This window comes from Malus sylvestris, chromosome 15, assembly GCF_916048215.2.
Source record: "Malus sylvestris chromosome 15, drMalSylv7.2, whole genome shotgun sequence".
In the NCBI taxonomy this organism is placed as follows: Eukaryota; Viridiplantae; Streptophyta; class Magnoliopsida; order Rosales; family Rosaceae; genus Malus; species Malus sylvestris.
The window spans coordinates 49,180,327-49,193,966 of NC_062274.1; the positions used below are offsets into that span (position 1 = coordinate 49,180,327).

At 36.9% G+C, this 13,640-nt stretch overlaps 1 protein-coding gene across 1 annotated transcript; it reads right to left on the reverse strand.

Moving 5' to 3' along the window:
• Nucleotides 1–7,056: 7,056 nt before the first annotated feature.
• LOC126603069 (uncharacterized) lies at nt 7,057–8,612 on the reverse strand. Its single transcript, XM_050269826.1, has 3 exons — nt 8,307–8,612; nt 7,774–7,942; nt 7,057–7,142 (listed from the first exon to the last, which is right to left on the reverse strand). The coding sequence occupies exons 1-3, from the start codon at nt 8,610–8,612 to the stop codon at nt 7,057–7,059; spliced, it is 561 nt and encodes a 186-aa protein (XP_050125783.1).
• Nucleotides 8,613–13,640: the final 5,028 nt, after the last annotated feature.

Consider the following 13,640-nt stretch of genomic DNA (forward strand, 5'->3'; position numbering starts at 1 on the left):
ATAAACACCCCACCAGAATGATGTGATTTACTTTTCTTGTTTCTGAATGATGTAAATTATTTTTCTTATCTTTCAGAGACATCTGTATAAACCTCATCAGAGGGTAATAATAATAAAAATAAAAATAAAAAAAACGGCAAAGCCCAAAATAAATGGGCCGGAATGTTGTGTGGAGGGCGAAGGCCCATAAGCTCAAAATATCACTAACCAAGTGATCAGAAGTATGTCCAATACTACAAAAAATTATTCGGCATCCTGCCTCTATTATCACCAACTAGGTGACCAAAAGTACGCCCAGTACTCCAAAATTATTTGGCAACCTACCGCTATTTCCACCAATCAGGTGATCAAAAGTACGTCCAGTACTCCAAAATTATTCGGCAACCTACCGCTATTACCACCAACCACGTGATCAAAAGTACGCCCAGTACTTCAAATTATACATGAGCATTACTTATGTCAATCATACATAAACATTCATGAGCATTACTCATATCAATCATACATAAACATTCATGAGCATTACTCATGTCAATCATACATAAACATTCATGACCATCATTCATGTCAATATACAGGAGCATCACTCATGTCAACATTCATGAGCATCACTCATGTCAACATCCATGAGCATCACTCATGTCAATCAGCATAAACATTCATGAGCATCACTCATGTCCACCAGCTTCAAAAGCTTCATTTACAAAAGCTTTAACATCAAAAGCTTCATTTACAGAGCTCCAGCTTCCAAAGCTTCATTTACAAAAGCTCTAGCTTCAAAAGCTTTATTTACAGAACTCCAGCTTCAAAAGCTTCATTTACAAAAGCTCTAACTTCAAAAGCCTCATTTACAGAGCTCTAGCTTCAAAGCTTCACTTACAAAGCTTCAGTGTAGGGTATACAAATACCGCCTCTGAACAAACCGCCATTTCGGCCCATACATGGATTGAATTTGAAGTCTCCAGCCAACAGCCTCTATTGACCGAAGACTTGGGGGACTACATTATGTACCATATATTGGGCCTCATGAAAAATACTTTAGGGATTTAGCCCATTATTTATGTACTGAGGAGCGAGCCCTTATTCTATAAAAGGGACTCCCTCACTTTCATTAGAAAGCACCTATCACTTATGTATTGAGGAGCGAGCCCTTATTCTATAAAAGGGACTCCCTCACCATCATTAGAGAGCATCAACTCTAGCCCATCATTCATGTATTGAGGAGCGAGCCCTTATTCTATAAAAGGGACTCCCTCACCTTCAACGCCACAAGCCGAGCCAACCAAGGCAACATAAGCCACGAGCCGAGCAACCTCGCAGCATGTGCTACTTCTAGTTAAGCATCATTTCAGATTGAGCACCGCCTCCTATCGAGCATCAGTTCAAGACAATATCTAGTTACTTCGACCCACACATGGACTGAATTTCAAATCTCCAGCCAAAAGACTCTCTTGACTGAAGACTTGGGGGACTACTGTTTATACCATACTTAGGGCCTCCGTATTTAGATCTCGTATAAATACTCGGAGGACTCAAATGTAATTATGTAATAAATTGAGGGGCAAATATGTAATAAGTGAGGAGCCTTTATTCTATAAAATGACTCATCACCCTCACAATTAGGAGAGGCCAATTCTTAGGCCTAACCCCTCACTCTTTCAGAGCCTCACATCCCATCTCATATTCAGAGAAGCTCATCCTTACATAAGGAGGCTCTCTCTCCCTCAGAAATACAATATATCAGTGTGGACGTAGCCCAAACATTGGGGTGAACCACGATACATCTTGTGTTATTTACATTTCTTACAGCTTGCAGATTCATGGTCGGATTTACGTTGTTCCAAGACCTCCAGTTTTGTGCATCAACATATTGTATAAATGTAGAGGCTCGGAATCCACTTTTTTATTTTTTTTATTTTATCAATAGTAGGTGGGTTCTGACAGAGTAAGGAAAAAAAGGGTGGAGAAGCTTCGAACCTGAGTGAGAAGGGTCGCATGAGTGCTTAATTTTCACTATAACACTAGCCCTCATTGTCTTGTTGTTCTTTTTGAAATGACATATTATGCACCCAAATAGGAATCTGTAACGTAAATCCAACAACTTTATATGCGAAACTTGACAAAACAAGATTAGAAATCTATTATTGCCTAAATTCAAAGTTTTTTTGGGCTTAAATGTTCTAAAAAAAACTAAGAAAATGTCGACAAAATAAGCACAAAATTTTCTAATGAAAATAAAGTTTTGTCACTTAGTACTATAATCTAGTCGTATTTCTCTTCACTTGTAAGAAAAACCTTTCACTCAAAATAGAGTTTTTCCACTTAATATTACAGTCTTGTTGTATATGACAATTGAAGACCAAGGTGATGACTATCCCCAATCATGTACAACTGTGACCGAGATTAGCATGAGACCGTTAGCAAGGGCCTCTTTAAGTTGTGCATCATTTCTGAATAATTATCTCCTTTTGAGTTTTGAGTATGGCCTCCTTGGAGTGTTGTTTAATTGTGTCCTGCACTTACTTGAAGCAAATGAAGGATTAGGACTAAAATCGCACACATGCCAAAGGGCTAAGGCAAACAACATTAAAAAGAACAAAAACTGCGAAAACAAATATAATGTGTTCTAAACTTATAATTCCAAGAGCCAACAAAGGTTGGGTCAGTTGGTAAGGTCTCTGCTTTGTGTGTTGCCCCACCAAGGTTCAAGTTTCATTGCCAGCAGTCCTCATTGGTGCGCGATTGGTAAATTTTTATGTAAATCCATACTGGTAGCAACTGACAGTTAGATGTCACGCGTAAGCCCTTCTAGCTCGAGATTGCGGGTATGTTCTAATGTTGGTGGTGAGAATAACCAATCTCCTCTAAATTTTTCACGATCGAATAATTCCAAGGACCAAGACTTTAAATTACTAACTCAAGTCAATGCATTCCCACTTGAATTTTGGCAACTTTATCCTGGATAAAGATGTGGCTATGTTTTAGTTCAAGAAAGTTGATGCTTCACCATAAAACCAATTGGTAATATGGGGAGTAGCCAACCTCTTATAAGCCCTTGCTAGGTTTCTCATTTCACCAATTGGTAGATGAATTGAAGAAAGGGAACCAAAATTTAGGGACTCTCTCAGTTTTAATAATAGTAAAAAAAAAAAATTATTTTCTTTAAACTTTATATAAAATGTTGAGTTGGAAATTTGAGAAATGTTATAGATAAAGGTGGAAGCACATTAATCAAAATTTGAAGTGTTAAAAAAAATATAAAATTTGAGTGCTTAAATTTAATTTTCTTGTGAATATATATCGTTGTAAGAAAAATAAAAAACATAGAAACAATTTCCCATTAAAGATAAGTCAGTCTCGTGGAAAAGAAAGTAATAATATTAACACTTATGCACTCCACTCTCAAGCATTGATCCTTCCAATTCCAAATTACCACAAGTAACCTCCCAAATTCAACGAAATTCCTATTTGCATTGAAAACAATTCCACAAGTAATCTCTACAATTCAATGAAGTTCTTATTTGCACTGAAAGAAACAAAAAAAAAGTGAAATTTTGAAATAATAAAAACCCTGATGAAATATTGCCCAGTTTTGAGTTTAATCACCACACATCAACAAAATCAAGGAACAATTAAGCCAAAAACTCAGATAATGTCTCATGGCGTGATTTGAGTTCGATCTGCCACCTCTGGTTTTCCGTTTGAAATCTGCTTGATATTGATCGCAGGTAAGGATGGAGAAAGAGGGAGAGAAAGAATACCATTTGAAATATGATGGATACTGATTGGAGGTGGGTGTTTGGGTTAAAACTAAACTTTAGGCCCAAGGATGGAGTCGGCCCAAAAGGGGGCCTAGAGGAATAGAAGATCAAAACCCAGCCGAAACTTGGGAAGGCAGGAAATGGCCTTTTCTGACTTGATACAAATCACAAAGGCCACTTGCCTACCTACCCAAGGACCAAGTGGTGTAGACTGATCAGACTGCACAGCCCATAAAGTACTTTATGGTGGCATTACATGTAATAAAGCTGATGAGTCATCACCCTCAGACCGCATTCGGGCAAAGCTGTTGCTACAGGAGCCAAACCGAGTAGTCTATAAAAGGAGGAAGAGAAGACAGGAATAAGGACACTTAAACAAACAAACAACTGCAAGCCAAAACTCTGCTCAAAGCCAGATTTGCCTTCCAAACGAAGCTGTAGTCAGCCAAGCCTTCATCCCATTCGGGACCAGCCTTTATCCCCCGCGGGATACTCTTTTCTCCTAAACTTTGTAATAGCTCTGCTACCCTGCTCTAACTTGTTGTAGTATCGATTCACCCTTTTGTATTCTCCTTCCCCTCTCCACCTCTAAGCTTTCAGACCTGTGACAGAACCACAAAGAAAGGGACCTGCAAGACGATCAGCCTTAATTGATAAGGTTTAATCTTGCCCGACCTGCTTTGTTCTGTCTTTGTCTTCTCTTTCTTTAAAGTCTAGCAATATGTTGTATATTTTTAGTTATATGCAAGTCTGTTCCTAGCAAAATCACTATGACAAAGCTTTCTCAATACTTGGATCCGATTTAAATATATCTTCGATGCTTAAATCAGATCCAAGTCCTAAGCCCGCATGCATGTAAATCTGATTAGTTTAAAAGTCCTTGGCCTCAAGGCATAAAAAAGAATTTTATGTGGACTTAACCCATCCACGACAATCCTTGATAAACGAGAAGTCCGAAGTTACTTGGGGCGCAAGTAATCGACCTACCTTCTAGTTTTCTTTCTATTATATCATGATTATCATAGAATGCTTAAGTATGGGATGAACTCTAATGGAAAGCCTCAAGGCCTACACCTAAGGCCTCACAAAGGCATCCATTTGGATTCATCCTATTCAGCGATCTTAAGAGTCTAAGCATAAGAATGAACTCTGATGGGAAGCCTCAAAGCCTATACCTAAGGCCCCACAAAGGCACCCATTTGGGTTCGTTCTATTCCTTGGATTCGGGTAATCAGAAATATAATAGTTAGAAGACTCCTACAATCACAAGAATAAATATTATGTGTTCGAGCACTGGTTTAGTTATTGATGGGAAGCCTCAAGGCCTATATTTAAGGCCCCACAAAGGCACCTGTTGTAACTAACACGGTTTCTTGGATACATATATATATATATATATATATATATATATATATATATATATATATATACACAATGAAAGAACGACAACCATTTTACATCTGCCATGCTAAAGATGGCAGTGGCACGCCTGAGCACCTAAATGTTAACCTTGATTGTGAGCCTCAAGGCCTACACCTAAGGCCCCACAAAGGCACCTCTCAAAGTTAACGTTGTCCTTCTCTTTCAGCCTTGCCCGAAGAGCCTTGCCCGAAGAGTCTTGCCCGACGAAACTTGCCCGACAACGCCCAGAAACGAAGCAGAAGCCCGACAGCAGCCCTCAACCGGCGCCAACCTCCAGGGGAGCTGTGTGCTCATCGGCCAGGAAACATCCCCAGCGGAAATTCCTGCCACGAACAGTGGGGATGGAGAAAGAGGGAGGGACATAATACCTTGAGAAGTTAGTGATGTGCAGAGCAAATGGCGAGATGGCTTGGAAAAAAGTTTTGTGTTTTTGTTTCCGTGAACCCAACTAAATAATACCAAGGTTTTGAACAGGATAAACAAGCGGGTGTAAGGGAGACAAAATGGGTGGGGCCGGATTAATAATCTGCAGCTTATTTAGCACGAAAACTCACCAAAAACTTGTTTTGTATTATATAATATTATCCGGTGTCTTATACGGTGTGCCAAACGAGGCCTAAGGGTCTAACCAGGGAGCGACTTACTGTTTAAGTGTATAACACTTATGGCGCGTTTATGTAACCGTTATGAAAATAAGAGGAATTGAATTGAGGAGTTGGAATGAGGAGAAGTTAGAATCAGATTCATGTTGAAGCTGTTTACTTAAATGTTCTGGAATCAAAATAGAAACGACACTAATTCCATAAATCTGCTTACTAATTCAGCAGAATCGAAATATAAACCAGTATGATTACTAAAATGCCCTTATCCCAATTCAAATATTTTATATATATTTTTTTAATAAAATTTGATATAATATATAGGGTTAGTCTTAGTTTACTATCCTGAAGTTTCTTAGTTTTCAACATTTGGTACATGAAGTTTTTTTTGTCTCAGTCTGGTACCTAAAGTCACAATTATGTGACACTTTCATATATCCGTTAAGTTTTTCGTTAGAATCTCCGTTAATTGATGACATGGTGCCCACATGGACAATGACTGGGCGCCACGTGTCATTAAAGCGTCCACGTGATCATTAAAAATAAAAAAAAAACATTTTTTTATCACAAAAAAAATTTAAAAAAATAAATAATCCCTTTTGTTACTCGTCTTCCTCCCAAAGGAAGTTCGATTCGCCCATCCATCCCCAATCCCCTCCTCCCTTCTCTCCTCTGCGTCCCACCCAACCTTTATCTCCTACCTCACCCTCCGGCCACCTCTTCTTCCAGATTAGCCGGACCCACATTTCCTCATCAAATCACCACCGTGAGCATCCAATTAGCCTTCCCCCTCGTCAAATCACTGCGAGCGTCCAATTGCCGAACCCACATTTCCTCATCGCCAACGTTGATGGATATGCAGACGCATTTAAGGGCAAGCTTGGTGACGATGCAGCAGAGCACACGATCGTCGCAGCAGAACTCTAGACTAAATAGGGGTGCCCAGAGAAGTGGCGGTATCCTCTGCTGTGCTAATGGGATAACGTTGTGCTAGGCTTGCAACGAGAAGGTTCACAAAGTGAACAAGCTAACGAGTTCTTTTGTCCTCCCACATGCCCAATTTTAAGTTTATGATTTGCAGAAGTTGTTGGGTAATTGAATTTTGTTTGAATTTTTTAGTTTGATTTGTAGGTGGCAGTTGGGTAATTGGGTTTTGCTTGAATTTTTCAATTTGAAGTAGGATTTGTAAGAGGTAGTTGTGCAACCTAGAAGATTTAGCTTTTGGTAATTTTAATTTTGGATTCCGGCAATTAGGTTTTGCTTTTGTAATCAAATTATTGGATGTTCTTGAAGGAGATCCAGAATTTGTGTAAGAACTCTTTGTGGTCTCCGTCGGTTTTGAGGTATTTGTAGAGAAAGGCTGAGACATTTGCAAGAAATTTAAGTACCCAAACGGGACGAAAAAACCTGAGAAAACAGATATGTTAACGGCTAGATGTATTGCGGCGGTGGTGAAACCTCTACATGTTTGCATTTCAAGAAACCATTGCTCAATTTTTTGAAAATTGAAAGATTTCGATGATTAAGGTGGGTGGAGTTGGAGATGGAAGGGGAATGATGGATGTATGACGAGTCGAAGAGGAGAGGAGATGAGGGTTTGGTGGGTTGGTGCCAAGGAGAAAATGGAGGGATAAGGGAGGAAGGGAAGGTCGGGGCAGATAGAAAACGACCAAAAAAATTTTTGTTTGAAATTTTAATTTTCACGTGGACCCCTTAATGACACGTGGTGCCCAGTTATTGTCCACATTGGTGCCACATCACCAGTTAACGAGAGACTTAACAGCCAGATTAATGGATGTATGAGACTGTCCCAAAATTAACACTTTAGGTATGACTTTGGGACGAAAAAAAACTTCATATACCAAATGTTGAAAACCAAGAAACTTGAGGGTAGTAAATTAAGATTTATCCAAATTTAAAAATTTCTGGGCTTTCTCCTGAATTTAAAAAGATTAATTCATCATGGTCTCCACAACAATCCAATAGCTTACAGGACTTCCTCTCTCGATGCTCTTCGTCATCTTCAAGTCTAACTTCTTCTTCATCGTCATCCGTGTTACCAACATTTGCACCCACAACACGATCTTTTGCATAAATCTCTCCCAAACTGTGGTAATGCAGAAAATGCTTATCATACAATCCACTTACATCTTTTTTACCCTACAAACAAAAAACACAAAATACAAGGCACGTAAGAAAACTATAAAACAAAACACAATGAAATAAAACACAAAATACAATCAGATATATGTGCAGCAAGATTCACCAATTTGATTTTATAAAGATACATATGTGCATCAAGATATATGTGCAGGAAGAGTCACCAATTAGCCGATTGGCTTTTATAAAGATTGATACCAATTTGAATTGATATCATCTACTGATTAGCTGATTGGCATTTATATATATTGATACCAATTTGCATTTATTCATTCAAATGTCCTTATAGTATAAATATTATTTTTGTCCAGTACTGATAAATATTAAAGTTTTCTTAAATTAGCAAGGGCATATATATGCATACCTTCGTAGTCTCATCATACACACTTTTCTCACAAGCCAACATCATTTTCTCTTCATTCCACTCAAACCCACTAAGAGCTAGCAATTCAGTTAAGGCAAAATATTTTGCCTTAAACATCTTGATGCGTGATTCAATGTGGGGAGACACCTTTAATCTGCACCCTAGGAGTTTGGCTTCCATCATAGCTTCTATCTTCCCTAAATAACCATTCTTGAAACTAGTGTCAACTCGCCAAGTCGGGTCACTATGCAACTCAAGCAATGATTCAACCAATATTGTATCCTCAGTAGTTCCCCAAATAAACATTCGTTGCTATTTCATTTTCCTTGTTATGTACTTTGATTTATCACATTCTGGTACATGCACCTTAACCGATGTTCCATCTAGTGCACTTAAGCAATTCTACAATATATAGGACACTAAATTAACAAACTAAACTATGAAATAAAATACTAGTAATTACTGAGTAGTGTAGGCATGTAGATACCACAAACCTTAAACCATTTCCACTTTGGGTTGGTTGAGTTCTCAAGGATATGCTTAGGTGTTTGCCAAAAATCATTTTGGCATCGAATCATTGCTTTAATACACTCATGAAAATACTTACTAATTGTTCGACTAGACCTTCTAAAGTGGTGGTTAACTGTGCGATTCTTAAGATGGTGTGCAAGAATGTATAGAAACAATGCAACCATCTCCTCTATAGACACATTTCGAGTAGCTCGTAGTTGTCCTCTAGTCACAAGAACTTGACATAATCTATGAAAGGATCGTCTATCCCTTCGTAGTTCAGCAATACATGTCACATCACTCTCATAAATTAAACCATGTAAGTATTCTAATTGCTTGTAAACTCTTATAACTGTTTAAGAATGTGAGGGACTTCTAGGGCGCTTTTCGAAACAATACCAAGAATAGAAACAAGAAGTGGCACATACAACAAATATAGTTCGAAGATAGACAATCAACACATTAGAATTCTTTAACCAGAAAGAATTCAGTTCAGTTGTAGGATACCTATCTAGAAGTTTTTGCAACTCAATCATGTATGATGGAATCATCAAAGATTTGACCCTTTCGAACTATGTTTGTAACTCAGTATAGGCTCGAGAAACAAAGAGAAGATGTGTACAAGCGAGATATCCAGCAACAAGAATAAGGAAAATGATTACATAGAGGAACTCCCGAACATTTGGTGATCTCAGATGTGTCGATATCAATGGTGACTCATTATTTCGATGAATCATTTCTTTGGACAAAAAAAGATTATGTAAACACTTACTCGAAATCTCACTTATCAGATTCCATTGTGGAAGACACAATTTTTTTCTCAAGAATTCACCATGATATATCTGATCCATGCATAATATCATGAAAAATGGATACAAATTTTTTGCTGCTACTTAGTATCGGCAATCCGTCTGAAAAAAGTATCTAAAAATTCAACGTAGCATGTAATTTCTTCTTTGTGGACAAACTTAGGCGAGCCATTAGTCTACAAGATATAATGAAGAAAAAAAATGTCATGAAGGACTTCAATTAACAAGTTAATAAACATATCGGCAAACTGAAATAAATTAACAGTACAGAACACAATCAGTCACAAAAATTTATATATTTTTTCCTCCATACCTAGTGTCGCGATTAATGGAAAAATAACAACATAAATCATAGTATACCTGCAATCGATGAAGAGAGCTCAACCCACAACCTTGTCCTCATTCTTCCTAATTTCAAAAAGATGATGAATATTTGATTAATAAACATATGTGAGCATAAAGAATTAGGGATAAAGTACTTCTTAAACAATACAACATTCAAATGAAAAATGAATTAAAAAAAAAGGAAAACTAATAAAAATGGCTTGAAAACTTTGAGCTTTAACGATAAGGACAAAATAAAGGAGAAAGTGAATAGTATCATAATTGACTTTTTAGTGTAAAAATATGGTTTTTCATTAAAATGAATAGTATCAGGAGCTTTTCGTTAAAGTTCCTACTAAAAATGCAACTTGCTGGACATTGTTAGGGATGTGGGCAAAAAGGATGAGGTTGGAGTTTATAAAGTGGTTGAGGTTGGTTCTTTATGCTCAGTGCCGACATGGAAGACAATACAAAGGACTGGGCTTGGTGCTTATCAGGGATGTGGCAAGGCTAAAAGCTAAAAATTCAAATGAATCCAATTACTCCATCGTGAACTCCTTTCCACGAAGAATTGAAAACAAAAAATTCAACATAGAGATAAAAACACAGAAGAAGTAGGGATTTACCTGTCCGTAATTGTGACGAGAGTTACGGTGAAAAGAGAAATGACAGTCTAGGGTTAATGAGTTTATAAAGGATAGTCTTGAAAATAAAAAAAAAGTAAGTGAGGGTATAAAGAGAACAAAAGTGTCATTACAATTGCCCAAGCATTCAGGAATCTAAATATCATTTTAATTTTGTGTGGGTCTCACCTTTTCTTTTACTCCCCAAGTTTAGTAAATAAAGATATATTTCGTAATCGGAATTCAATTTCGTGTTTTGATTTTGATTACGATTACGTAAACGCGTCCTTAATAAGACAACGGCGTGGGAAAAAACGGCATGGCCAACAAATCTTAGTGAGATTAAAGGAATCTCTTGGTTTGTCCACTGGTTGGTGACCAACACCTTTGAGGCAACAATATCATCGTCAGAGGTGGTCGAGATTGCAACCAGGTCTGCATAACAGTGAGATAGCGGCCGCCGGGTTGTGGAAGACGACCACGTCGAAAAACGACATGTCGTTTCTGGTCTGGGCTTGGAGCCTTGGGCTTAGAAGACATGCATGCATATGGCGTCTGGGTTTGCTGTTCGCGGCTCGGAGCGACGTGGCTCAAAGACACGGGTTGCACACAATTTTTGCTTTTTTTTTTCTTTTTCTTTCTTTCCTTTGTTTCCACACAAAGATATGTAATTAAGCAATCCAATTTTAAATAATCCATCACAAACATAGCAAGTAGGATTCAGTTTCCAAAAAAAAAAAAAAAAAAAAAATTGAAAATAGGATTCATGCTTCATGGATAGTGATCATGCATAACTTTGACAAAGATAATTTTAGATGTGGTTACTTGGATAGTAATTGCTTGAACACCATTCTTGACTTGATCTTCCTATAGAGAGAAAATTCATGATGATAACATGTTAAAGGAAATTTAGAGAGTGAGGGCAGAAAAAAAAACAACAAGAGTGTGAAGTCTAGAATTATTGTTTAGCTTTCCTTGTAAAATCTTGTTTGTACCACACATGCTCTATATAGGTTTATGGTTAAAATGCTTCTTTTGGGATTATGCTGCTGGAAATATTCATCTCAAGAGCTTAACTTTCTCACATCAAAGGTTTGTTCTTACATGTGCATTTCATGCTAATATTTCCAATTCATTTTGTCTAGTGGTTCTGTCTTGCCAAATGTTTTCCAGTTTGCTGGGCACACACTTTAAGACAACCCACATGGGTCAACTAACACCTTTTTCCCAATAGTTATTTTTAACCCTAGATCTTTCTTGATTATTTGTGGACTTGACACGTGTCTCTTGCTTCCTTTATCTGAAATATCCATGTCTTTCTTGAAAAGGGTTACTAGGGTTCATTTGGTTTTTGGGGCTGAGATTGGAAAAGTATTTTAGAGCTTTATTTTTCATCTCTATCTCAGATCTCCTAGGAGCATCAAGCATATTTTATGGGTAATGTTCTTCATCAAATATTTCTAAATCTATCTTTGAAATTGTTGGCTTAAATTCATTTATATGCTGATTTGTTTTGGCTAGGAGTTTCACATTTTCATAAAAGAGTTGTTTTAGATTTAAGCTAGCTCTTTGTGTTCCTCATCAGAAACCCTAGCCACAAAATCACACTCATCACTAAACACCCAAATTGTTGCATATTAGGATTGCATTGTCATTTTGATTTTGTTTTAAATTTGTGGTCAAGTTTTTCAAGTTTCAAATCTTCATACTGATCTCTTTTTGGATTCTCGTCAGTTTGTTCTTTCAACAGTTTGACTGAAGAAACTGACTAGATATTTGAATCTAGGTATGCATATCATTGTGATATCATCATATGCATAGTTTGTGTGTTGGTCTCGGTGCCACAAGGTAAAGAGTTCAGGAAGAGCTGTCATTTTTTGAAGACTATAGACAACACATTTTCGATGTCATAAGTTGAAGAGCTCAGGAGGAGCTACCACTTCTTGAAGATCGAAGGAATCCATCTTGTGTAAGGCAAGGTTACACAAAGACAAAGTTGCTTCGTAGACTAGGTCTAGGAATTGGGCTTTGTGTGGTACTTTGTAAGAATTTTAATTATACTAGTGGATTGGACTTAGTGGAGAGTCCCCAGTTTTTTAACCCAGAGGTGGGTTTTTCCGGCCAAAAACTTCTTGCGTTCTTTGTCTCTTAAGTTTGTCTACATATCTTATTTTCTTGTATATGTTTCATGCATCCTATGAATTGTTATTTGATATGTGTTAGAGGCTAATCTTACACTGTATGTTATGAACAAGGAATTGAATTGTTGTTGACTAGGATAACTTGTAGTGAATTACGTTTGATGCTTAGATTTACGTTTGATTAATTGACGAATTTGTACTTAGTTGACTGGTGAGCTTGACTAGTCAATCCAACATATTTTAATTCATAATTATTTTGTCATTGTTGTTTGCATAATGAACTTATATGTAAATGTCTTCAAGCTTAGGAATTATTGTTGTGAAACTAATCTGGATAGACTCTAATTAGTTGAACTATTGGTCAGCTAGGTTTTGTTCTTGTAACTGCACTTTATATCACTAACTAACTTGTAACTAGTTTACTAGCTCATTTGATTAGTCTACTGTGCAAAGTTAATTTTTATTTGTAGGATATTCCGCCTAGTATCCAATTTCAAAGAGAGAGAGAAAGAAAGAGCTCAGTGGTAGTGCATGCCATTGCATCTTTATGCCTTTATTTATACTAGTTAGATAGACTCTACTTGCCTTAGAAGTAATACAAGTCATAAAGAAACTACATATCCAAAATCCTATTGGAATCCTATTTCCAGATTGAATAATGCTAGAGAAACTAAATTTGTAGACAAAATTTTGTAAACTAAATGACATGAAAGTTGATGATTAGATTAGGACTTAAGCATTGATAAACATGTTCATTCTTATTGATGATACATCATTTAGATTGCACATTTTATCTACAAATTTAATTTCCATAGCATTACCCTTATAAATTTACAGAATCACACTCCTAAATGACATTAACCACAACAAATGACAGATTTTTAATTCTATTAAATTTGTTTAAACCAATATGTGGCATAGTTTTTA

Bases quoted from the DNA above. Each gene is read 5' to 3' on its own strand.
- LOC126603069 (XM_050269826.1), bottom strand. From the start codon at position 8,612: ATGTTTATTTGGGGAACTACTGAGGATACAATATTGGTTGAATCATTG. The intron at 7,943-8,306 runs GTATGCATATAT...TTTTGTTTGTAG, and splicing joins TGTATGATGAGACTACGAAG to GGTAAAAAAGATGTAAGTGG. The intron at 7,143-7,773 runs GTAAGCTATTGG...CAAATGTCTCAG, and splicing joins GCATCGAGAGAGGAAGTCCT to CCTTTCTCTACAAATACCTC.